This window comes from Melanostigma gelatinosum, assembly GCF_949748355.1.
Source record: "Melanostigma gelatinosum genome assembly, chromosome: 18".
Taxonomy (NCBI): Eukaryota; Metazoa; Chordata; class Actinopteri; order Perciformes; family Zoarcidae; genus Melanostigma; species Melanostigma gelatinosum.
This window is the reverse complement of record NC_136651.1, coordinates 9,827,421-9,854,965: the sequence shown is the minus strand read 5'-3', so window position 1 is coordinate 9,854,965 and position 27,545 is coordinate 9,827,421. Positions and strand designations below refer to the sequence as shown.

The window sequence follows — 27,545 nt, the reverse complement described above, 5'->3', positions numbered from 1 at the left end:
CATATTTTCTTTGCAACAACAAAACTGTCAACGCAGACGCTGCCGTTGATGCAGGCCAGTGCTTGCTTTTTCCCCCAGACAGACTCGTCCCTCTCTGGAGGAGACAAAGTCCGAGCGATCACTTTGTGGCCAAAGTTCTTCGATTTAAATCAAGTTAGAATTTCTACTTTCAGATAAACTGATCACTGAGAGGGTTATGCTGTGCCTATACTCTGGCTCCCATCAGCCAGGAAGTACAGGCGTAATGCAGCTTCTCTTGTTCCACTTTGGAATAATCTGCTTCTTACCTGTAGGCTCCACAGGATCTTTGACAATTAATTCAGCGGCCAGAGCTAAGTACCGATGTCCCGCTCACCGTTTCATCTGTAGCCGTTGATGAGAGGCAAATGCGGGCAACAGGAATTACTTAAAGCTGCAAGCTGCTCTGCTCTTTGCCTGGAAGGTCAGCAACCATGTGAGAGAAAGCCGACATCCTGTTATTAGAGAAAGAGGTACAGGATGAGTGGGGGATGATTGAAGATCGAGGAACAGAAGAGGATAAGGGGTATTTTGCATGACTGGGTGAAAGTCAAAGTGGGGGAAGTGACCTGAGCTTGAGATGTCGTCTCAGTCCTTTCAGTTGTAGATGGCAGACATATGAGCTCCTTAAATAACTCGACTTGCTTTTCTTCCAGAGAAAGACGAGTGCTGGAGCTGGGGCAGGATGGTGGCAGGATGCTTTCTGACATCCTATGTTTGGATGGTGAGTCGAGCTCTCGGGCAATCTATAGCTGTTGTTTTTCAACATTGTAATAATACCTATGAATTGAATAACAAAGCACTTGTTTGTCTGCAATTTCTTGATGGTAAAAGTGAGACATATTGATAAATGTCCAATATAAACCCTTCAAATGTAGTTTGGAGTGGTTTCACTTGATTTCCAAACCAGTGGTATTGTGAAGAAAGTGAAATCTAAAGCTAAAAGCCGTATTGATCAAGATAGACTTGAGTGTTGATTCTCCTGCAGTAGAAGTAGTATTTGACAGGGCTGATGCTTTGTGTGTGTGTGTGTGTGTGTGTGTGTGTGTGTGTGTGTGTGTGCGTGTGTTAGTGTGTTTTCTGCAGCAATTTGCCTCCAAAGTGGCAAGCTAATTGACTTTCTGCTGAGCATGTGGATGGCTATGTAAAATACACCACACTGACTATATATAATCCTGTTTTCTCCACTGAAGTATCAGGTAAGACACAGACTCCGTCTACCGGCCGGAGTGCCGGAAATGACTGAGATCAACATCTGATAGAGTGTAGTACGTCTCAGAAACTCTCGGAAGCTTTGATTTCACCTGAGCAATTTACCGCAGCATTGCAGGACTTGAATGTTTTTATGAAAGATGAGACATTTCTTTTGCCGAACAATGCCCAACAATTGAATTTTTTTTCTCTTTATCTCATTTATGTAGCAGATTTTCCTGCATAGAAATATTATTTTACGATAATACTGTACTACATCAAATGGAGATATTAAAATATATTTTTATACATATTGTGACATTTTGAGTCATTGCATTGCAGAACAAATAAATCATTGGTAATTGGATACACTGCATATTATTGCCCCTTGATTTAAACAGTGAGCAGGCGTGCTGCATCATTTAATGAGCATTCCTTTTACATTAAGCCGTGAACTTGCCACTACAAGACCCATCATAAACAGCAGAATATGCTGACACAGCTCCAACGTAGCGGTTGAGGTGTACAGCCGGGAGCCAAACCCATGCCGGGCAGCGATAAGTCGAGTTACTGATCCGAAGAGAGGACAATAGCAGCCTGTCCATGTTAGGAGAGGCCTGCTCGGACTCCTTCTGTGACGGTGACCTGCTGGCAGGAAAGTGAAGCGGGCCGAGGCCAACCACCGGTTTGAATTGGAGAGTAACTCACACCCGTAAGGAATGTCAAGAATCCGTGTGTTAAAGTTCACACTGTATCACCATCTGCGGCTGGATCCTGGCAAATACAAGACAGCTGCGTGTGAGTCGGTGTGCGTGCGTGCGTGTGAAAACCAGAAGATGGACAGAAAACAAAAGCATATCATACAAATATCATGACTGCGTTTGAAGGTTGTTTTTTTATGCACATGTTTCAAGAACTATGTTTACAGTCACACAGCAAATATTACAGTGTGCACACAGTCTCTTATTGTCAGGTAACGCATGCATACCTGACAAGCAGGTAGCAGGCAGGAGGTCAGCCCATAATTATGCCCTGACTTAGTGGTCTATTAAGACAAGACAAGTCAGAGAGACCACCCACAAAAGTCACCTGTTCCAGCTGAAAGGGAAAGTCTGAGATTCAACACTTCTTTGCCGTGTTAGTTCAGCGCGGTACCCAGCTGTGACTCGGTGTGTTTTTTTGCTGACACAATATTAGCTCACGGTTACTGGAGTATACTTTGTGGTACTTGCTTGAAGTTTATTATTCCTTATATCTGTGCGAAGAAGGGGTTCTGTGTTTCACCAGACTCAAAACATATCAACGTGATCTCCCTCGACAGTTTTTGATCTTTCAACAGGCTGATCTGCAAAGCTTTGTTCTAAATTCTTGCACGTCATCTAAACCATGGACCTTCTTCTGCTCCGCGTCTGATTCTGCGATTGAACCTCACGCTTGTCCGCTAAATAGCAAGTGACAGCGAGTGCCACTCAGACTGCGAGAGGAGACGGAGAAACAGATGAAGTCAATTTCTGTCTTGTTCGTGTTTCCCCCGGCTGCTCGGCCTTGTGTTTGTGATGACAGATTGTGAAATGGCTTTCATATGTGCATTCCCCTTAGATTCGGTAGAGGGCAGAGGGCATTAAGAGTCGTACCTGTGAGGCCGCCTGCAGGGAAATGTGCTGAAATACGAGCTTTCCATTGGAAACCGGTGGCTAGAGGCGGATGAGGAGGATGCTGCAGTGACGTTTGAGAAGAAGCTGTGTTTGCGTAGATCATATCAGGTGAGTCACACACACACACAATACTACATCATATCGCAGTCCCTGTCAGGTTTTGGCAGCGCTCGTAGGATCAGTGAGCCAGCCAAAACAGGTGACAGGTGATAAACTCATGTCAACGGTTCATGAAAAGGACTTTCACGTTGCATCAACTTAGTTACTGTTGCAAACAAAAGGCGAGTCATGATACTGTAGCTTGCATGTCAGTTTGGAGTAGTTCTCAAACCCCCCCAGGCTTTCTGTATGGTGTCTGCCACACCCTGGTGCTTACTTTCAGCTTGTGACAGCTGCTGTTCTTTGTTGGAGCAGTTAAGTGTTTTGGCACGTGTTGTCATGATTTTCCAGACTTTCCCCATGTGGCGTTTTGAACGGTTTGTTTTTTAACCAGTTCTCCTGCAGTTTGGCCTGAGGCGGAGATCATTTGTCCTCTTTGGAGCTCTATTAGTTGTCTTGTGTTACTCTGAAAATATTAAAGTGCAGATGGTTGAACCTTTTTTTTTTTATAGCTATAAATACCGCTATAGTGACTGACATTCAGCCTTATATGACCCACTTTGGTAGCAGTGTGTTGTAATTGTGATGAAGTTACTTCAATTCTGCGCTTTGTATGTGGTACGGAGGCCTGATGACATCCCTGAAGGATACAGACTTCCTTGATGGCCTCACTTGTGGGAAAGAGCTGGAAAACCACACTTATTTATACAGTCATATTAATTTGCAACTCTGCAAATAGATGTGTGTCCAAACATGCTTTCCAAATCAACATTAAAGGGGAAAGCGAGTGAGCCACACCCAATCACTCACGTGTCTTTATCTTTATCTTCATCTTTAGTTGCGGTTTCTGTACAGTCTGATAGGAGACCGACCGGCTTCTCTTCTTGTCTTTCCAAGTCTGGCCCCCTTCGGTGGCTCCGAGAGCTTCGCGTCGAGGAGAGGCCGGATCGGATTCCAATAAAAAGAGAAGGAGAAAGAGTAGCTAACCTGCTACAGCCTGGACTGTTATTGCAGGTGTTCAAGAGCAGACACAGCTGTTAATTACCTCTCTGTAGCTGCACACGTTGAGCTGCAGTCACACATGAATGGCCTCAAACAAGTGCATGTTGGCGTGCCAGAATAAACAGATTAGGATTTAAGGATCACAAAACAATTTCAGGGGATGAAATGGTTTCTTGGTTTATCTCATATTTACTTTTGGCCTTTTTTTTTTTCACGCAGCCAAAAGCAGCCAACCACATCTGTTCGCAGAGAATTGAAAATGGATAATCGGGAAATTTGCTTTCTCTGTGCTTTTAGAACGACTGCGTATACAAGTGTGTGTGTGTGAGCACATGAGAGTGAGACCGGTCGGTGACACTTCTGTTAAATTGTCTCGTGTTTCAAATATGTATATTTTGTAGCTGAAATTGGGGGTGAGCTGTGCAGGTTTTGCCTTCAAAATCGACAACCAAGTTGATTCTCAGCTTCTGCCGAGAAGCTTTAAAGTGTCATCACACAAAAATGATTATGTATATAATTCAGGTTATTTATTGAATTTCTTCAGATATATATTTAAAACTTGTTTCGTAACACAGTTGATATAAACCCCTACAGTGAAAGTAAATCAGATTGCTTTTGGCTGATGGACATGTTAAACGATATGCCCGTCCATCATTTAATCAGTGTTGGACGAGTATCAGACGAACATAAGGGACAAAGATTGGAGCCTTCATATCTGGTTTAGCTCACCTCTGTGTGTCTAAGTGCTGCTCCAGCTCCTTCTTCTGCTTGTCAACACACATCAATCACATCATCATATGCTGGAACGACATAGAGGGCCATGCATATTCAGTGTCCGTCATTTCAATTTGAGGAAAAAAGGCTCAATGAGGAGCTGTGAAATTGAGTGACTTGCCTGTAAGTAATGCTTTTCGTTAACTCAGCATTCATATTGGAGGAACATTATGTTCACGTGAATTATATAAGATAACAATATTTAATCTGCATCTCAAGTCAACTACAGTAGTTGTTTTTTTAACAGCCCTTTATCACAAGCATGTCTCTGCTTTAGAGTTTGTGTTCGCTCCCTAAAACTTTACAAGGTGTGTATGTGTTTTTTCATGATCGTGCTCGAATTTGTGTCAGTGAACAGCTGCTATTCCTTTTCTCCACCTGTGTAATGCGGCTTTGAACAACACAACAGTAGTTGTCTTGTTCTTCTCGTAAAGATCAAGTTAAATTAGCGATTGCAGCGGTTTAAAGCACACTTCTCTCACTGGCAAGCAATTGGAAGATAAGCGGCTTTTGACATCTTGTGGCTTTATTGGTTTCCTGGTTCAAGTTTGAGCTGAAAAAGGCTTGATTTAAGCACACACGCCTGCACACATTGACACACAGTTTTTCTACAATTAAAAACAGTTTTCTGCTTCTGGACACAAAGTGGTCAAGACGGTGGGTGTTCCCCACCTTTTTTAAAACATGTGTTTATTATACTTTTTGAAAGTGCTGCAAATTCAGCAGTGAGAAACCTTGGGTGGATTGTTCCATGGGAGTACAAGTGGGTGAGAGGGGAAAAAGGAGAAGAAGGAAGCTAAGAGAAAAACCTTAAATGGGGAAAATGACTGGAACTCCTAGGGTTTTCAAAACAAAACTCAAGATTTCATTACACATACCTGGACAACTGAAGGCATGGAAAAACCCCTCCCTGCCGGCGTGCATGTGCACTCGCACACACACATGCATGCACTCAACAGCTGGGTTGGTTAGAGAAATAATAAGAATAATGTAAACTAAATAGAGCAGAGACAACTCCCAGCCAACAGAGCCAACACGTGTCGGCGGTTTCAGAAATATGCAGAACCCCCGGTCATCAATCACAGACAGGAGGCGCTCAGTCGCGCTGAAAGGCTCGGACAGAGAGGAGGCAGAGCTTTCTTGGCCGCTCTGTGTGTGTGTGTGTGTGTGTGTGTGTGTGTGTGGAAGGGTCGGTGGCGGCTGTGTGCCCAGACCTGACTACGGCTTCTTGGGTTGGGTTTGGTTGGGATTCATCCAAGGCGTTCAAGACTGACTGATGATGAGGCATCACATCAAACCAGCGTCAACAACACTGTAAAGCGAATGGTCGTCACTTGTCAATAAGGCCTGTTGGCAGTGTTCACATTGGTCCTCTGTGTTGTTTTATTCGGGTTTTCGGTGTCGGTGTAAGCTGCGGATCTTGAAAACCACCTATGTGTGTTTTGTGGGAATATTCTCATGGTGGCTTGACAGTTTACTGGTAATACTGCAAGCAGTAAATTGGCCTAAACCAAGCAAAAACATAGCAACGGGAGACAGACAGTCCTGAGGGGCCAAGCTGGAGTTTAGTCCCTAAAATTTAACCTTAACCAGGGTTCGGAAGGACAAGGAGGGATAGAAGGAGGGGGGGGGGGGATCCTCTGGCAAAGACGAAGCCCCCAGGGTTTCTGCTCTGAGATCTAACTTTGTCTGTGTAAACATGTCTGGAATGACAAACTCAATGCATGTGTGTGCGTGTGTGTGTGTGTGTGTGTGTGTGTCAGTGTCAAGTGCACCACATTTGAAGCCTACTGAGTGTATGGATCTGGGAAAGGGAAGAGGACTGAATAGCTGAGATACAAGAATGTTGTTCATTTTCTTTAGTCTCTTAACCTGTGGTTGAGAGCTCTCAGTGGGTTATGAAGCAGGTTTTGAAGCTCTTTTTCACATTTTCTATTATTTTCTGCCTCTGTTTTGTGACACACTGAATATTTTCAACCTCCTTCGACACTTCATTAATAGAAACAAGTTTGATGAATCAGATATTTAGGAGGGTTGCACGTTTGATTGATAATCCTGTTTCCAGGCTACAGAGTCTTGATTCCCGAGGTCTCCCACCACGATATATTGCAACTTCACATTTTCCCCTTGACATTTTACCCCAAAAGATATTTGTGTCACGATCATATTATGGTATACCCTCACATCTGTGCAAACATTACAATTAAACTGCACTATAAGATGCTTTCTGGACTCTCTGGTGGCTGCCTGTGCAGAGCCAGGCTGGCTGTTTCCCTCTGCGTTCAGTATGTATGCTAAGCTAAGCTAATCTTCTCCTGGCCCTACTACAGACATGAAAGTGGAATTGATCTCAATTACCCCTCGGCAAGAAAGCAAATATGCGTATTATCCAAACAAATTCTTTCTTCTTCTAAGTATTTCTTAAAATGTGTTATAATTCAGTTTAGTGTGCATGAAAATGCAACCACTGTCTGTCTTTAAAATGATAAATTCAACTTTTGGGAAGACTTTGAAGATGCAGTCCTCGAACTGCTCAATCTATTGTTTCAGTTGACATGTTTCTGCAGAAACCCAAGCAGGCCGTAATTCTCTTGTCCACAGACGCACGTTAATACTGTGGACCGAGTACAAACGGAGTTCATCACCATCCTGATGTTCTCAGCCCCCCATGAGTCTCACTGCGTCCAATCGTTTCTTCACCCACCGTCTGTTGATATTAGACACAGGGTGACAGGACAGCTGTCTGCGGGCCTCCTCTTGGTCCATGTTTGCATGCACAAGGATGAATGTGTGCCTTTGCAATAGATCTAGCATGGCAAATGCGTGTCATGTGGCTTGTTTGACTGAGTACGCTGTCTCCCTGCGCCACTCTCTGATCCTGACATTGGACCCAAAAGGAGAAGCGTCATCAGGGAATTTGGCAGGCTTTGATCACAGGGCTTGTCCATTGGGGGTGCACGGTTAATGCGCCGTGTGAAGAGGAAAATTTGACACACTTGTCTTATATCGAAGAATGGGTCATGTGTAACCCCCAATTTATCGAGTACAAGTGTGCTTTGTCAGTCAGGCAACTATAAAATTGCCCCCAGTGGTCAATTGTCAATCAAATGCATGTTTCCTGCTGTGAAACACAAAGAACAAATTAACAATAATTGCTTCATCCTGAAGGCCAAGAACCACAGATGGCAAAAACAAACAGGAAGCATAATGATACTATAAATACTTGCCATGGACTGTTTACATTCTTTCACACAGAACCTTCAGATGGAAGCTCAACAGATGATACGAGAGTCAAAGCTGCTGATCAGCGTGCTCTAAAAGATGATAAACGTACCGAAGAAGATCGTCATTCGAGTGACGCTTTACCCAGTTCTCAGTCAGCCAAAAGCATTTAAGAAAGAGGTTCCAAAATGTTCCTCGTGCAGCATGCTGGCATTAATCATGAGCATGTTAAGAGAGAATGCAGGGTCACAGGGTTACATTTCAAAGCTGATTTTAGGTTGTCCTGCAGGATTGCTCTGCTATAGCCGCTCTATAGTTCACATCATTTAGAATGATGCAACAGTATATAAGAGAACGTGTATTCAAAGCTACCAAGAGCAAGGTAATGAAAGCCATAGTGACCTCACAGTAGATTCAATAATCATGTAACCAATGGAAAACCTGGAGAAATGAAAGTTATTGTAAGGCTATGTCAGCAGGAATGCCCATGTAGCTGCATAAAAAGAGATATAAAGGAGATTGTAGTGAATGAATGATACCTGTGGAGCTGATAGGAATATAGAGTCTTAGATTAGATTTAGGATCCAAGTTTCATACCTGTGTGTTGGGTCCTGCAGAGTAAAGGGCATTGTAGCCCTGCACACCAGCACTAAGATAGAGCTTAACAGGAACAGAAGTCCTTTTAGAAGAACCTTTAGAGTGGGAGGAAATGGCCATTCATCATGGATAGCATGTGATGACATATCTGACCCTATGTATTGGAAAAAAAGAAGCATTCATACAAATCAATGTGATCATCTGATTTTGTTTTAGAAAGCAACAACTACGGCAACTTTTCTGCAATATGGCAATAGTTTCATGGTCATTCAGTGAGTCTTTTAGAGAAGTCTCCAACACCTCCAAGTACAATTGTATGTATTAACCTTAACCAGGTTAATGTTGATGTATCACAGCAAAATAGGTACACATTGTCACGACCCGGCTCAAAAAGTCGTAACATGGGGGAGACAAGACGAGTTATAGAAGTAATAAATAGACATTTATTTAAAGTCCAGCTAACTAAATAAACACTCAGAACAAGGCAGCAGCCAGCCAGGTCCTCCACACAGGAGTCAGAGAGGAACCCAGCCAAAGAAGAGGGGCAGCCTTTATAGCTGGGACCAACCCAGCAGGGTGGGGCTCGTTAGCTGCCGATCAACATCCTGCAAGACAACCTGAGAAGAAACAGACGCAGACCCCTGGTGGAAGGGAGGGGTCGTCACAACATACAGTCGGTATTAATCATAAAAAATAACTATCTCTTCTTATTATTGGCAATTATGTGCCATGGAAAGCCAATAATGTGCAGTTTAGAGCTTTGTAATCTTGCTGATCAGTTCCTCCTTTGTGGTTGGAGCTATATGTGTATCAGTGAAAGTCTTATTGTAGGTTAGAATTATAACCTGCAGACTTGGATCCTTGTTTTACTTCATCACTCAGATCAGACAGGGCCAGTGTGGAATCTTTAGTTAAGATGTCAATTTAACTTTCCTCTCACAAACCTCCCGAGCGAGGACTCTTAGCCTCTCCCGAGACATGCGCCGTACTTTATCGGCGAGCCCCGTAATCCTCCACAGCTGCTCAACTGTAAATGCAATTAACCCCAGTAATTGTGTGATGTTGACTTTGGGTTTTGTACATTTTCTCACTGACTGCCGGTAGCCCCGTGCTCTCTGAGGATGACATCATGGGGTTTCAGGTTGCCCGCTGTGGCTTCGGTTTCCCAGGGGGTCGGGGGGGTCGGGGGGGGGGGGGCCTGAGCGTAGACCTGGAGAGCAGAGCCACACTGTGAATAGACACTCATTCTCTCTGCTCAGACACATACATACACAGTTGACTGACCTCTCTGCCACCTCGCTGTGAGCTCAGAGTTTGTTATTGGCTCAGTTATAATGTGTCGACAGATGAGGCAGATGTGTGTTCCTCTCTTGTAGATAGTTTGTCGGTGTTGATGTCGGAGCGCAAATGTACTGTAATTAGCTGAGTAAAAAGAATAATGTGGCTTCATTGCAATCTGTTGGGGTGGATTGTATGTTTAAGAAGCTTATGTTGTCAATTAATAAACACTGTTTTGTCAATTATTTTTCCTGAGTGTGTGTGTGTGTGCGTTTTATTTGGGTGTATTCAGTGTGTGTGGGACTGCTCACATTTTTAGTTCCCCTTGTTCTCAGGAAAGGGAGCTAACACTGCTGTCTGGAAGACAGATGACATGCTGTATGTATTATTGCGTGTAAGGTTTGCATTTTCCGTGTGATTTTTGTGATGAAAATGCAGTGGCCAGAGCCACATTAAAAGCTTTCTGGCCAGTCTGTTTTTAAAAGTGACTTTATCTCTGCAAAACAGAATGATTCAGAACAGAAGTCAGAAATCGAGGACAATGCCCACGTTTGTTTTGTGAACATTTTAAAAACCACCAAAGCAATGAAGCCGGAATTCTTTGAACGGGACCTCTTCCTTCTAACACCATGCAAAGCATAAAAATAGACCGTATGGCTTGTGGTGTATTGGGAGGCTGCGCAGAGCGAACTCTCCATAAGTGTCAGTCATTCTGTCAATCATCTGTTTTAGTTATTTAAAGTCACTCAAGCCTGCAAAGTCAACCTCCTCCGCTGTGATGTCAAGTAAGCAACGTGGCTCAGCTTTCCTCCGTTTTATTTTTCCACTCCCCGCATGGACACACCGTGTGATGGCAGCCACTGGATCAGCTCAGAACACACACACACACACGCACGCACACACACACACACACACACACACACACACACACACACACACACACACACACATGCATGCAACCAAAACTGAGGCGTCTTCAAGTCACCCTTTCCAAACTTAATTCAGTTTTCTTATCTCTGCCAAGACGTTTTGTGTGAATATGTGACTGATGATCCTTTCTAGATGGGCTGTCTGATGGACGGACACTCTGCCATACCTACATGCACACAACCACTGGCTGCATGCCACATCTAACTATAGAAGGGAATGCAGACCAAGGCCAATTAGTGGCAGACTTAATGTCTCATAGAGGAGTCGTTATGATGGGTCCAGAATGTTGTTTTACAATTTTAAATGTCAGTCCCAGAAGTCTGTGCATTCTTAGCTCGTTGTACGTAAAGCCTGTGTGGACATTTCACTGCTGCTGACTAACACACTGAAGGCATATCCTAATCAAACTCAACTGCACTAGAGGGAGAAGTCAGCTACCGGTACTTAAAAAAAAAATAGCCAGCCAGGAGTAAAAGCAGAAATGAAACAACAAAAAAAAACATCACAACTTGCGTTCTTGAAGTATCATTTACAGTCAAGTAATGTTGGATCAGGACTACCCTGAGAAACGAGGGTATATTTCTGTTTGTTGTACTTTCCATGGACCCACGCTGCATAAGCTTCAACTTTCGGAATGAAAGGAATTGAACTCTTTTTGGCAGAGGGTCAGCTAAAGACACAGAAATGCTACTAATGATCAGTAGATATCGATAGATGGCTTTTACTGCATGCTTCATGAACAAATGGACTCTGTCTGATGTGTACAGTCTGTATATCTCACCCTCTGCTGCAACCATTGTTGTATCTGTGTGTCACAATCAGTTTGTACAACTTGGCCTTGGCGACCAACTGGGCTGCACCGCTGCTTTACAGGATGAATATCTGTCATGAAAGCATCCAGGTCTCACAATACAGCCAAGACAAATACGTAAAAGAAAAAAAATCAATTGGTGCAATGACGATGTCAGATGAATATCTATGCTCTGCATCTTGGTGTGTATTAGTGTGACAGAAGAAGAAAAGGTAGAGAGAGAGCGTGTGAGAGAGAGAGAGAGAGAGGACAATGGCTGGAGTGTGACTGAACACCCAGCCGAAAACGTGTGGTTGCATTCTCGCTTTGTTCCATGAGATCACAGTTGTGGCAGATGCAGGATAGACGGGGAGCAGCTGTTTTGCTCTCTGTCCTCGAGTTACAGACGCTGGCACTGCCTGCACTCTGGGGATGGGCAAAGGGGCACGTTGTCGAGGCTTTAACAGTGTTTGTTCTCTGAGGGTGGGCACAAAGAGTCCTCAGACCCAGCAGTATATACTCCAGCGGTATTCTTGGCATCGGAAGAGAGGGACGCGGCCGAAAGTGTCAAAGAGAGTGGGACTGGTGACGAGACATAACAAGCAGCTGGTGCCACTCTCGCAGGACCCGTGGCGCCATTAATTACACTGACCGTGGAGGCTGCGGTGAACTCTAAATATTATTGGAAGGTGCACTGATTTATTGTGCTTGTCAGATCAGGTAAGAATCAGGTCGAAGTCCCCTTAAATTGACAAACATAATAAGGGTGTAAAATGTATTCAGATCTGTAAGAATAAGACAGACTGAGAAGGCACCTGGCAAATGTGGTCGAACGAGAGCTTGTTTTATTGCAAAGGAAAGGAAAAAGTGAACGTTCTAATGAGCATTTAATCACAGTGCACCCGGCTGCCTGACTCGGTGCAACGATGCTCTAAGCTGTGCAAAAGAAACAGTTATGATTAATATACAAACAGCACTTCCAGTGTTTACATTTTGAACAGGCCTTCCTGCACTGCATTATTGACTTGTTTGTGTGTAGCCAGCGTACAGCGTGACGCAGCTAAAGACTTGTCCTCAGAAGTTCAGTTCATATTTCTTGAGCTGTGACGTTTTCTTACCATACGGCAGTGGATTCACAACACACCGGCTGTAGATTCATGATTCTTGCTCTCAACTTAAACAGAGCACTGTATGTGGAATTCACAGCAACAATAATATGTTCTCTGTGCAGCTCCAACACGGTTGACTTGGCTGTTAAATGGTCTTCACGCTCTGTTTCCATACATTTTATTCCTGCCCCATTGATGTTGTACCTTTATGTGCACTGTAGCTCAAGCCATAGCTTGAATTGTAAAAGCAGGACCCCAATAACCAAGACTTGTTATTGCTGTTGTATGTTCCAGAAGTGCATGAGGAGAGCAGAAGGTTTGAATATGGAAACGGTCTAATGAGATGCTTCTGCCAACAGGTTTCCAGTCTTCACAGCCAATAGCCCACCAAGTCAAGAGAGCAGAAAACAACCGAATACAATCATTTTCTAAAAATCAACACTTTTCCGTGGAGTCTGGATGGCTTTTACTCGTGTCTGCTGCTGACTGCAGGCATTTTGTTGTTGTGAAGCATGCGATGCTTCTTGGCCTGCAGTGTTGACCACAGATAATAGAGATGTTTCATATGTAGTTTTAAGGATTAGATGAGAGACAGAGGTTGTTAATTATTGAGTAAATCAGGTCCAGAAGCTGAGAATATAAACTGGTGAATCATGAGGTGTGAATTATAGATTCATTGATCCAAACTACTCACTCTCTGCGATGTTACCGAGCAACATGAGTCATACAAGTCTCTCACAGGAAATGTGTTTCAGTCGAATTACTGTCAAGTCTCAAAACAAAGCAATGCATCTGTAACTGTTATGCTAATCCTCCACCTTCCAAAACATTTAAAGATTGATGGAGTATATCATTATTATTATTTTATCATATTTTGCACACTATTATCCGAGGCCCTGGTTGAAAGAAATAGTTTATAGTTTATATAAAGAGTTTAATACATTTGGAAGTGTTCACATCATGCATAATTCAAATTCACCTTTGTGTTTTTCCAACTACTCCAGTAGGACTCTTATCTAAATTTGAATACCAAATCTTGAGCCGAAAGATGTTGCTCTATCGGAGGACACCAGGAGAAAAGTGCACATTATCATACGTCATGCTGTCTGCTTGTTGTAGGTTGATCCTCACTCCTGGAAGGAATTCAAATACCGGCTCATGTATTACAAATGAGAGCCCAATTCAGCCACGCAGTCTGTTCTCTGCAATTTTAGTATTGAGAACTATGTCTGTGGTTGCATCTGATGAGGTGTTGTCTTCCTCCCTGTCAGCAGTGTCGGGATGGTGCCCACAGTGATGCGCACTTACAGTAAGTGAAGGAGTGATGTTTCAGAGCTGGATAGCATTTCCAGTCTTTATTGACTGCTGCGAGGCGGCCCTGGATGACACCGCATTCAGATACATTAGCGGTAGAGGGAGACTTGACGGGCCTGTTGGAGGGAAAGAGGGGGTTGAGAAGTGAGGAGGGCAGACGTTAAGACCTCACCTCGCTTATAGACTGACACGGAGGCATCGATCGCAGGCTCGTTGCTCTCTGAGCTGCTTCCTGTGTTTTCATTGTGCTATCATTGGACGAGAGCAAACAACAACGTCAGGGGGAAAGGGCTACTGATAGCTCCGTATCTAATGCGCTCGGATCTCCGGGGGGAGAGATTCACATGTACTAGAATGCCTAATAATGTATGTCTGGATGCCTCTGAATAAGCTGTTACTGATGGAACGAGAGCAGTAATACTTGCAATAAACTCTCTCACAACCCAATTATATTACACACACACACAGTTCATTGTCTAATAGTGGGCTTTATTGGTATTAAACAAGGGTCCAGAGCCCAGAGTCATTCACTTTATACCAAATATTTTATATCTAGTACTAGTACTACAGTCAACGTATTGTTGAGAAAACCCTAAAAGACCTTATCTGTATTAGCTTCACCATATATATGTATCGGATAAACAGTTTGACTTTGAGATGAAAAATAAACATCTCGTGTTAAATGTATGGGTCAGAGGCCCTGATAACCTCCCAGAGTAAAACCAGGAGGCCTCTTAAACCTACAACATGGACTACGAAGTAAATGTAAGTAAAAATAGTTGGTGATAGTCCAGTAAATCTGCTTTTTGATTTAGTCATTGTCTGGTGTCACAAAAAATTTGGGAATGATTACAGGTTCCAATCTCCCAATCTGGACTGGAAGCTGCCCTTTTGTTTACAGTTGGATCACACATGGCTCCTTTTTAATTGTGTAAACAAGTTTATAGCTTTGTCACCTCCATTCGAGTGTGGATAAGTGTGCGCTTGTGTGTGTGATATGTGCTTAGGGAGGTACGGTATTCATACTGGCAGGAATCAAAGTCTGGATGAAATGAATAGGCTTAGTTAACATGTGTATGTAGAGTATGCATCTAAATAAATGAACCATATTGCACTTATATTTGCACTAAATCTGTTTTCATCCCATAGATTGTTAAATGACTATAAAGCTAACAAGAGGAGAAGCCGCTCTATGTTGCCAACACGTGCATGGACTGTATGATTCTTTTGGTAATTTCGAAAATGCTCCATAATTTCACACAGATGTGAACTATGAAGACGTATTGTGGCGCTCTACTCCCTCACAAACAGTCCCTCACCAACATCAAGCTTGTCTTTTGTTATTCTCACACTGAATGTTTCCTATTATCTTAGACTCATATGAAAGGATTTTTTTTTCCTCAAAAACAAATGTGGTGCCTCAAATAATAAATATTCCGCTACAAATTTTACTTCATCTGTGGAGCAGGACTTTGAAGTGCTTTTTAAAGTATTTCTATGTTCAGTTTAAATATGTAATACAACATCAAAAAGGTTCAGGGAAATTGTATGTTCATTTATTTAAACGATGCCAAGACAATTTCATTTAAAGCCGAAAAACAGTTGTTCATTTTGTGCAGTATTGTGCGGGGCTAGAGGGAATACAGACGGACAAGCGGAGCAAACCAGCTAGCGTTTCCACTGAATGACATGTTTCTGCTCACAAGCTCTCTTGGACTGTTTCTCCCAATTCAGGGAAAAGTCGCATGATTGACGAGCTCAGGGTCAGAAAGCCAACCAGAGACAGGGTTTCCCCGCCAAGACTGCATGGCCCCTCCTGGGCTTCCCATCAGCCAGGGGAGCAGACGGTTTAACACTCAGTCAGGCTTTCCCTGACGAAAACGGGGGACGTCGCGTCTGCTTTCGTTACAGCTGAGGCATTAACAGTGACTGTAAGGAGCAAGTAAAGCCCAAAAAAACAGTAATTGATGTCAAAAATACAACCTGTTGGGAAATAAGCGCCGCTGAGAAACCGTGTTCCTGGTATGTAATAAAGTCCAAAGTTCATGTAATTCTTTCATTCATTTCAGTCGCAGTGCAGAGCGTCCCACCATCCACATCTGCTCCTGACTATCTCAGCTCATTGACTACAGGACGGACAACACAAAGATCTGTGTTCGTGATTATCGTCCGGTGTTTCTCTCTAAGATGAGCAGAGCAACCGCTGACTGTGGATATCTTTGTTATTATGAAGAAGACCAAGCAAATGTGGATGTAGTTGGTGGAAATGACACGAGTGATGAAGAGTGTGTGTCAAGTGAGCAGGGTGTCTGTCTCCTTAGGCGCTAAAAATGGTAATGATTCGATTTTATATTGAACTTCTGTCTCAATTTTATCATCCCATTTAGTGGAATTCAGTTATTTGACATCAGTCAACTCTTAATTGAAGCATCCCACACATCATATAAGCAGTTTTGGCTGACAGATAAGAATGATGAAGCTCAGTGCAGACCATTTCACAGAAACGACTAGAACCATGAAAGCAGCACACAGTAACTTTGAGCTGGGCTGCACTATGTCCTTGCCTGACACCGCCCTTGCATGCTGTATGCTCAAACACGCAGTGTGACATCAGATTAGTCGACCTCTCGCGTGTTTCCAAGCTCAGCGAGGCGTCAGCAGTCACAGATGAAAGGCAATTCACGTCGGCAAAAGGTCACCGTGTTTGATTTGCTCCAACATGGAAATAGGACCTTGAGTATCAACAGCTGTGAGACATTACACCTACTGTGTGTCCTTGTCTGTCCAGAAAAGGTAACGCTTCATTTCATTGATCCATTCAGGCATTTACCTCATTTAATAAGTGGCAGTTATGTTCTAATTATGGGCGGTTCATGGTAATTGTATCTTTCCATCTCACTCTTTTTATCCAATGTCTTTCATTGCTGTCTGAGTGAGTACATAGCCTCTCAGTGGATCTTCAATTCATTTATTTATATATGGCACCTTTCAAAACGGGGTTAAAAAGTCCTTTAAAATTATATTAAAATAACATGCAACAAATCAAATAGTTACAACAGGAAGACTGTTCCAGAGCTTTGGGGCCCTGATAGCAAAAGCACAGTCTCCTTTAGTTTTAAGTCTAGGTTGGGGGACTGTTAGTTCAGTTTTATTGTGCGATCTGAGCTTTAAAATTATTAGTAAAACCTTAAAATCAATCCTGAAGTAAAGCAGGGAGGCTAAAATGGTCTGCCGGCTGTATTTACAGCATAAAGGAGTGAATGTGCTTCATTGTTTTGTCAGATAAAGACTGAGTTAAAATAGTCATGTCTTGAGAAAATAACCGCATGAATGAAATCGGATAATAATAGAAAAGATCTAATTTCTGAAACCATTCGTAGTTGATAATAACACGACTGAACTACTGTCTTAACCTTCTTGCTTTTGCATGTGACATCAAACCTGAACGGTTTCGATGGATGGAGAGGGCGGTCCAGAGTTACACATGTCCTAGTTTCATTTTCAAAAAGCTAAGGATGAGGTAGATCCATGCAGGAAATCTTGATAAGATCTAAGGCTTATAAAGATCTCGCTGAGCATAAATCTGCCATCAAAATGTTGCGAGTGACCGTGCAGTCACCGATCTGAGGTGTAAGCTGTATCACTGTAGCCTTTACACCGCTCACAAACACACAAAAGAGCTTTCAGCACTCCAGCCAAGGGAGGGGTTTGGGTGTGCATGGAAAAATCTGCACAGAAGGCTCCCTCCTCCATGCTCTCGCCCTGCACTCCCTCTCAATCACGCTACCAACAACACAGAGCAGGTACTCTGACCGGAGGCATTGGACCGGCCCATTCTGTTAATTGCCTCTGAATTATGAAGCAGTAAAACTAAACTTATCCAAACACCATTACTCATAATGGCTAGGAGCCTCTGTTTTAATGAACAGAGGCTTTCTGGGGCATCTACGGGCAGTTAGTTTGCCATTTAAACCCCACCTGTCTGTGTCAACTAGTCCGTAGAGAGGTGCATAAATATAGTCCAATAGCTGTTGCAAGGGTTGGCTTGTATCCATGCGATCAGGACTGGGCATGTTAAAAAAAACAAGCCAGTGTGCAAAAGGCCCAGATGAGCAACGTACAGGCTGTTTCTATCAAATCAGGTCAACTGACCTGAATGTTTGTTGTGCAGTTTGCCTTATCGAGTGAAGATATTCATTCAATAAATGTGGCATTGAAACGTTAGATGACCACTCTAACCAAGGGGCATGCATGCTGGACAAGATCACGTTGAGAATGTTATCATTAAACATTCAAATGACTCAGATTGCTGATGCCGTGATTGGTCAGTTTGACCGTTGAACACTGTTTCCCCCCTGTGAAGGGATCACTGGGTCTTCATATGGCGTCTTCCTCTGATAACGGCCAGAGGCTGAAAGCTCATTGATGTTGGTGCATAAGAGCGAGGGGGGAAAACAAGTATTTGTATGTTTGTTCTGTAGAAACAGATGCAAGTCAGATGAAAATGATCAATAATGTGAAAAACACCTTTGTTGTTGTTTTTACTTTTGATGACCTTGTTTATTGTAAAATATAGATGAACACTGGCCTCTTGCAGTCCTCTTTTTTGACGAATACAATCTGAATCGGAGGCATTTTTAACCTTTCGAAATTTATATTTTCACTTAAAATTGGTAAAGAAAAATTGATATTGTCATTTTTAAGCTAAATAGTCTGCATACCCACCAATTAACGAACTTGACTTTTGTTTTAAATACTTTTTCATAGCTTTTGTCACAAAAATGAGAATTAAAAAGCTGCTCTTTTAGCGACCACCCTCATTCATTACTCTGTCCCCCGTCACCTCTGGTTCACACTTTTTTGGTTTACATTGTTTTTGACAGATTTGACACAAACCATGTCGCCCAAGCTGCTCTCGTCATTAAACATTTCCTGCAGCTTTGGTATGACATTCCTGCACGCGCTGAGTGCACACACTCGCACGCTATTAGTGCTTGTTAGAGAGCATGTGATATGGCGAGTACACGGCCAGTTTCCCATAATTACAGCCTCCTGTGAACCTTAGAGGAAGCAAGTGCTATGGGTGAATAAACTGGGACAATCTTAACGTCCCTCGAAATGTAATGCTTCCTCTTCTTTCAAACTGAAACTTTAAAAAAAGAAAGAAAAGTTACACCATTGTCTCTGCTCAGCCTCCATTCCATGCTTTGCATTTGTCCATTTCTTTGACCCTATTGCTGTCATGTCACTTCCCTCCCCGCTGGTTATTTAGTGGCTTGCGGGACTAATTGGAACAAGAGACAGGTGGAGCCGCTCTGTAGCGATCAGTCTTGTTGTTGGCGGGGGCAAAAGCTCACACTGGATCGTCTTGTTTTTGCAGTGTGAACGGTGGAAGGAGGGCATGAACTTTTGACACTGCCATATACGGGGGCCCCTTCGCCGCCTGCCAGGCTTAACTTATTGTGGGTTAATGTCAAAGTTGTCAGAAACTCAGAAACTCAGAAAAGGAAGTCTACATGTCATTTTTCTCTTGTGTTGCTTCAGAGTCATCATTTTTTCTCTGCGTGCATTCATAGAGATTTTAAGATGTAAGATGAGACTGCTCTGCACTGACACCGCGGCATGATCACTTGCTCATTGGTCCACTTGCCCTTTTACTGTCTCTTTGCTCGCTTCTGTGTCGGTGTGTGTGTGTGTGTGTGTGGTAAGTACAAGTTCACTAATGACGTGTCCGTGTGAGCGTGTCCACTGTGCGCTGACACGGTGCAGTATAATGCAACCAGGCAGGTGTGAGGGTCACAGCCAGTTTGTGGGCCAGCGTCTTGACCCCTGCTGTCTGCTCTGTCAGAGGAAGCCCTTAATTAGACCCTTTGGTTTGCGGTGTCTGCCCAACGCAGCCCAGCGGACACTCGGCAGCAATCCCTTCATTAAATGCTCCTGGTTGACTTGGCAAGAAGAGCCTCAGCTTCTCTATTTCTGCTTTATCACCTCCACAATGTTTTCATCGTTGTAGCGGTTTTGAATGATTAATTATAGGTTCACACGCTGCTGCACAGTGTTAGTTCAACAAAATGTTGCCTTTGGTGTATGTTTGCGTGAGTGTGAGTACACACTAGATTTCAGAGTATAGAGATCAAGTGGCCAGAAAAAAGAAAAGGAACAGACAGAGCTGTGAGGGAATTAACTGAAGTACAGCCCACTGGCAGCCAGGCCTGCTGACAAGAACAAGGAGGTTTACTCAGCAGAGATCCAGCAAGGCCCAGTGAACTTCAGTGGTTGGGAGAGAGAGAGAGAGAGAGAGAGAGAGAGAGGGGAAAGATTGCATTATGCTGATCTTGGTCGGAGCGTGTTGTTGCCCCGGCCGTGGAAAATCACAGAGCACTTTCTTAACGGCACCTTGAGAGCCAAACAGACACTTCTTTCCACGGAAATCCATCTGTAAGGTTGTGTGGCTGTTTTGTAACCATCGGCGCCCGGGAGTGAAACCTGAGCCGCAGGTGTGTTTCAGGTGCACTCACCAGTTGGTCCACAGACGGGTTCCTTGTGCATTGTTGTAATCACAGCCTGTTCTGTTAGCGTCAGTGTTTAGTTGTCAAAGATAGAGCGATTGCAACATCTTTGTTCCTCCGAGTGACTTGATAACGTTCTCATAAAGTAGCTACAACAGCGGGTAAAAAGGACAAGTAGAGTTTATGAGGAAATCTGATCAGGTTCTTTGCAGTTTACACTTTTATATGATGCACCACAGCTGTAGTTGTTCACTTCAGGGATAATTCACCAAACTGAAGAAGGAAGTGTATTTCAAAATGTATGGAACAAATGAAAAGCAAATGACAAGCAGGCCGTAGCTGTCTGTCAAAACAGTCCACACAACCTTTGTATTATTACAGTCTATAATGTAACACTATGCTATCACAGTGATCTGCAAGGCAATGAGTCTGTTATCCTGTTCCAAAGCCATGAAATACATTTCAGACATTGTTGTAAAAGGAAACAAAGCCTATTTAGTAAAATACTCCAAGAACGGTTATAATTATCAGTTGGAGCAACACCAAAGCTTTTTTTGACAATTTACATTTGGTTACAGTATTACCGTTTAACCATTCCCCTCAAGGTTCAAGCTTCAAATGATACTGCTTCAAAAGTGCACGTTTGAACAATAGATAGCAAATTCCTTGTTGCCACTTAGATTCTTTAAGAGCCCACTCAAAGAGCAGAGGTTTTTTTTTTCCCCATCTGTAAAACTAAACCAATTCCTTGACCGATCACGTGAGGTCCAGTGCTTGGTCCTGGATGTGTGGTGATGGAAAAGGTTCCTTAGGTATAGGAGTCGTCCCGGATTTTAGCCATTAGTCAGGTAATTTAATTTACTGGATTAACCCAAAAGAGACGTATCATTTCGTCACTATATGTAAATAATTTTTTATGATATAGATATTGTGAAATACAATTAAATTTTATTCATATTGCATGTGCTTACTGTGGGTGTGGTAATACATGTGCTTCAGCATACATAAAATACAAAGTGCCAAATTGCCGCTTTGCATGGCGTCTCTTGGTTTAGTTTTTTATTTCTTGACTGGCTCGAAGCAGTGTTAAGTGAAATATTTATGGGTATCACAAAAGTATTGACATTTACTGCCTGACGCAGACAATCGCCTCACAGAAACTGTGCGGTTGCTAAACTGAATTATTACCTTGCACACTGTGCATCTTTATGCATGACTCAATGCTGTAAATGATGAATGCGGATACAACACGTTCTCTCCTTGTTGTCTGGAACGCATGTTATGAGTTTACAATCATTGCTCTCTTCTGTCAGATTCTGAATTAAACAGTGATACGTGTTATATTCTCAGAGGAGCACTTCATCAGTGGTTTTCCTGCATTTTTCCAGCATACAACATAAATATTGGCAGAAAGAATCGATTCAAAGAGAACTTTTTGACGCTTCGGTGTTTTTCCAATATCTCACAACGTCGTCGCATCATGAAAGAAAGAGACGGCGAGACAGATGGAGTGAGAGAATGAGACGGCGTGACGGACAGAGGGAGGGGAAGGAGGGCCAGTCTTGCTGTGACAGCCTTTTCACTCCTTATGAATGACGTTTTTCTTCCCCCTCAGCATTCTCTGGGACTTCAAAGCGTCGATCTCGGCAGAGTGGTTTGGCCCTTACTATTGTGTGAATGGTGAATATTCATCAGGGTCTTTCTTTCCCTTCAGGACTGAGACTCTGCTTTGGTTCTGCAGGGATCTCACAATATAGTAGATGTAGATAAAGATTGTATACAGATGGATGTCTGATGCCTTGTGTGAACTAGGGTGTCTGAATTTATATGGATACATCCTCTTTCAGCAAGTAATTAAGTTAAATATCACAATTAAATCACAATTCCTTCGTACTCCTATTAAATAAAACGGAAGAACCTTAAATGACTAGCTCATTGTTGTAGACAAAGCCTATTCCACGATCTGGTTTATAACTTTGATTTGAAAATGCAGAGGATGTTGTTTGGCACAGTGCCATTAGTCGAATAATCTATTAACAATTCTGATAATTGATTAATTGTTGAGAGCCAAAAAATGCCCAAAAGATGCAGGCTTCACCTTCTCGCGTGGCAATTTACTCTTTTCCGCTTATTTTTTATCACTCTAAATTTAATATCTTTGTGTTTTCAACGACAAAAACAAACAATCTGTAGATTCAAGACACGTCAGGTTTCTGGGAATTGACATATCGTGGGAATGATGATTAATCCTGCCCCATGCTTTGTTGTTTGTATTGTTTCTAAAAACTCAATAAGGAAAGGAAGCACATCTTCGTCTTGCTGGTTGATGAAGATGGTGTCACGCTTTCTCGACTCTTGCAACCTGATTGGACCATCTGTGCCAGACAGCTGTGTTGCCATGGAAATAAACAGCTTTCCAGGATTCTGTGACAGCAGGTTTAACACCGAGCTGCTGAAAATCCTCCTAATTTCACAGAGCCGGGGGTCAGTTTGGCCCCCGGGCTGGAACATCGCTCATGATACGCATTCCATCTCTGCCCAAAAGTAATTTCATCATCTGTGTTCTGCCATGGCTTTTTGTTTCACAGGTTAGCGGTGATTGTTCACAGTCATCCATCCCGCTCCTCTTGCTGTATGATGAAAGGTGCGTTTGCGCCTCTAAAGTCCTGTTCTGAAATAAAAAACGCGGCTCATTTTCATGGTGCACTGTAGCTGGTGTTATCGTAGCGGTCTCCATTTCATAAGAAAATGTTTGCCTTATGAAATGGAGACAGATTATTACAAACAACCAAGCTGCATTAATTGATCTCTGACTGCCGGAGGGCAGAGCGTGGGGGATACAGTCTGCAAAACAAATTGAAAATAATCGCACAGCTCAACTACTCCCCTCCCTCCCCATCTCTCCCAAATCAAAACTTAAAACCCACTCGACTAGGAGGTCAAAGCCAGAAGTGGGGCACCATGGATGAAAACATGTGCCACCATGACAAGGGAAGATGTACTTGATTTACTGAACGACATTGTGTGCAATGACTTCTGACAGTGTTTATGTGGCAAAATATGTATTTTACAAATGTTCAATGAGAAGAGGCAATATGTTCTCTCTGATGATTTTATTTATTTGTACACAGGAATTTTTATATTATGTTTTATATATATATTATCAATATATTTGAATCTCTGGGGCTTTGTTGGAAGAACTTTGAGTTTGAGCATCTTCCATTTTTTGCTAACATTGTAGAGTAATGTGAAAAAAGGAGCAGTAAGCAGAGGTTGTGTGGTGTTAATAATTAGAGAACAGAGCAATGTGGTGTCAGAAGTCCTGAGGTGGAATAGAGAGGTGAAAACCACAGATCTTATATGAGAACCGGATTCCATTTTCCATGATGGCCCTCCACTTATTCCAACTCTCTGGGCACATGCACAGAAACACTTTGTTTGTTTGGCCCAATGAGCGTGCTAAATTCGAGTCCTGTGGCTGAGCCAGCGAGGTGACTTCCTGCTAATTTTTCACACTTGCACGAAAACAATTTACAAATGCAGCTCTTTGAGACTTTTACATTTTTGTTATTGAACCCAGTGGCCTGACTTCTGAGACTACAAAGAGTTATTTGAAAGCATTTTCGACCACAGGAAATATTGTACTCATTGTGATACAGCAGTTTATGTGGTAATTATTGTGCATAAGAAAGTCTTTTTTTGGACCTGCAATTCTGATTGTGATCGACATTACCCATGATTCAACTCGATCACTTCTTGTGATCACTTCTCCTGACCCCAGCTTGTATTACAAGTACTCTTCATGATGAGTAAACTGAACCTTGATGTGTGAAACCCATGGAGTGACCCTTTAACACAGCTTTTGAATCCCTTTCTGGCATGTCTAATGTGACTATTTCTCATTCCAGTTGCAACAAACTTTGTGGTTTTACAGAATAATCAAGGCGCTGACAGACTGATTTCTCCAGCAGTATTAATCATCCTGTAACTATGCGTGCGATGACAGACGGGCCCTGCAGTTAAAATTCAAACTAACAGAAGGAAGCAAAGAACAAGCAAGGGAAGTGAAGAGTTGATTTCACTAAAAGCAAGTTTTCCAACCAGTCTGCCCCACTTTCAACCCCCTTTATGTGGTGAAGTGACCCCCACCTACAGAGCTGCTCACTCCCCTGGACCCTGTAGGCTGTCTGGGAATACGGGGAGGCTCCACGCTGGGCGCTTGATGGAGCGCAGAAGGGTGTGTGAGGTGCACTGACCCATTCACATCGCTCCCCGTGCACTCGTGCTTCAGAATAGGCTGACTTATCACATGTAATGCACGGCGCTGCACAAATCAGGAGTGACAGCTATAGGGCCATATGAGCAGCGAGGGAGAGAAGTGGCTTCTGGGAGCCGCTGTTCCCACCCAGTCGGACTATAAGAGAGAACAGGTGTGGACTAGAGAAGCCCATTTGTTGTTGTTGTTGTTTCACCCTCCTCCATCACTGCTTTAACACTACCGGGACTTTTTTTTTGTGTGGCTTTTTTTCTTCAAGAAAGCTCTCTCACTCACAAGGATTCTAAATGTGTGGTTTCGGACATTTGGCCATCTCTGAGATGTTTATGATTTATGTCGGTGCTGTAGTTCGACTTGATGTAATCTGTCTAATAGCTGACTTAATCCTCTTAAATTGTCACCCACATACATCTTCACCACTGGAATGTGTCCCTATTGTTACCGTGGTTTTTTTTCTGTGGTACTGCATGTTTGCGTGGGTTGGATTAGTGTGACATTTGTGGTGGTGCCTGGAGGTGTGAGCTCTAATCACCTCATGCGTGATGGCCTGATCCCTCTACAAGTGTTTGTGTTTTCAGCCCTTTCACACACAGACTCACATGAGGAACTGAAGGCGATGTAGCCTACGTCTGAACTTAAATACCAGACTCTTGGTCACAGATTAGCGCCCCGGTCTTTTCCATTCACACAGCACCTGTGTGCAGCTGTAGTGCCAGACACATAGCATGAAGATGGGGTTGTTGAGAGGTAGGTTGCCTATTTCATTTTTTTTGTTCATCATTGTGGATTGAATCCTCTTATTGTTTTGTTTTTTTGACAGACAGTATGAAACTTGCAATTCAAGGTCTTTTATCTTTGAGGTACTTTTTGAAGGTGGGTGGATGTTAGTTGCAGCCACGCTTTCATACTTTTGATGAATTCAAGTATGAAGACTTACTTTAAATGGGGAGTTGTATTGTTGACCTGTTGCAGTTGTATTGTGGGAAATGAAAATTCTTTATGCAAAGAAGAAAATAACTTATTTCTGGCAGAATATGCCACAGCAAATCAGCCTTTCACACCAAAGCTTAGCAATTTAGAAAACACATAAAACTCAGGTTAGGCAACGGTGTTGCTGAGCCAGCATGGATAACCCGCGCTGACCCATTCACAACAACCACAAATACAGGTATTTGTTCTGGGTTGTCACTCGAGTGCATCAAACACTTATTAGCTCTGACTTGCAGGATTTGATGCCAGATAGTTTTACCAAAATATATGTACATGTCCTCTGTAGGTTAATATACTCTTCAGCTCCAACTGTAGTTGCTGTGTCCCTCTTGGCACGCTGTGTGTTTGTATGCCTGTGGCAAAAGCTCATAATGCTTTCACACCTCGTTCAGCCCCTGCTCACGTCCACGGCCGCGTTGCCCGCTTCTTTTCTGATCTACTTTCTCTGTACGAGTGATGTGAGACTCTTTAATGTGTCTCTCTCTGCGCGAAAGAGAGAGAGAGAGAGGCTATACGTGGATTCACGTATACTCAGCTGTTCCCTTTAGTGAACCGGCCATAGAAAGGGCCGGACAAATAGCACAGTGAGAGAGTAGGCTAAGTAACACCCCCCTCTTTTCTCCCCCTCTTCTTTCTCTGTGTCTGTCTCTCCCAGGCTGTCAGTGTGGGGTAGTGCTGGAGGCTGCGGGGCTGCAGTGTGCTGTGGGAAGTTCCTGAGAGGGCAGAGTGGCAGTCGCACACAGAGAGACACTTGTGCAGAAAGCGGACTTGCGCTCTTTCACGGAAGGATATAAAACACATCTCGCACCTCTGCCTCTTTGCACGGGCGCCTCCGTTGTGGCTGCGCCTCAGGGATTTGAAGGAGGTGGGCGACCGGAGTTGGGGCTGGAGTGATGGTGGTGGTGTGGCGGCCTCAGGAGTGGGCCTGGCAGGCTGTTCTCCTGGTGACTGGACTAGCATCACTGAGCCGTGGGTCTGATGGTGAGTACTCTGCTCTTACTGTGTGTTTTGATGCTGCACCTTCCTGCTGCCTTTTATGTGCTAAGTCACAGCGAGGCTGATGAGGCTGAGGCCTTCATGTGATTGCTTCAACTTTATCACACATTGGCCAAACTGTAATATAAAGCTGCAATAAGCAAATGAAAGACACAATTTGTGCACATTTTCTTCTTGGGTTTCTACATTTGTTCTTTGCGGTGGGAGAGGGTTAAATGCACCTCATTTTTCTGAAGTCGGAAGCATGTTTTCACACATTTTTCACGTTTATCGTGAGTGTAGTCAGGTTACAGGTTGATCGCTCTAGCTGTGAGGTTATCCGTCTATTTTTTACCCTGCAGAGTTTATGATGAGCAAAAGCTATTGTGATCTCAACAGAGGCCACCATGAGAACGGGTGTGCATTTATCTGCCCTGTCCGCTCCTTCCCAACCCCCCCCCCCCCCCCCCCCCCCGTCAACCACCCCCACCCCCACCACCCTGGTCATGTTTTGAATTGTTTGAAGATGGACAGCCAGTTGTCTTTTTACGATGAATGCCAACAGTGTCATGGTGCCCCGTAACAGTGTGACAGGGGGGGGGGGGGGAGGGGGAGGGACGACAAGCTCTCAGCCTCAAGAAGATGACACTTGTGCATTTGTTCTGTTTCTGATCACGGGAAAGGAGAGACACATTGGTCAGTATCAGTGTTCGTAAAAGTATGGCTTGGGATTTCCTGAAGTAGTGATTTTACCGTTTCTTCAAGTTGACCAGCCAAGCATGCATATTTAGCTTTTATGCTTTTATCTTTAAGTTT

At 43.3% G+C, this 27,545-nt stretch overlaps 1 protein-coding gene across 2 annotated transcripts in view; it reads left to right on the top strand.

Annotated features, from left to right (window-relative positions):
• Positions 1 to 27,545, top strand: part of LOC306792192 (bone morphogenetic protein receptor type-1B-like) — a 43,515-nt gene that overhangs the window by 2,564 nt on the left and 13,406 nt on the right. The window contains exons 2-3 of one of the 2 annotated variants that reach the window (XM_079289231.1): positions 675 to 742; positions 2,809 to 2,972. Coding sequence is in view for 1 of the 2 variants with exons in the window: in XM_079289230.1 (XP_079145356.1) it covers positions 26,648 to 26,735 (88 nt within the window). In the remaining variant the exon portion in view is untranslated. Of the gene's footprint in view, positions 1 to 674; positions 743 to 2,808; positions 2,973 to 26,469; positions 26,736 to 27,545 lie in introns of those variants that run through there. The other variant, XM_079289230.1, reaches the window with a different exon arrangement.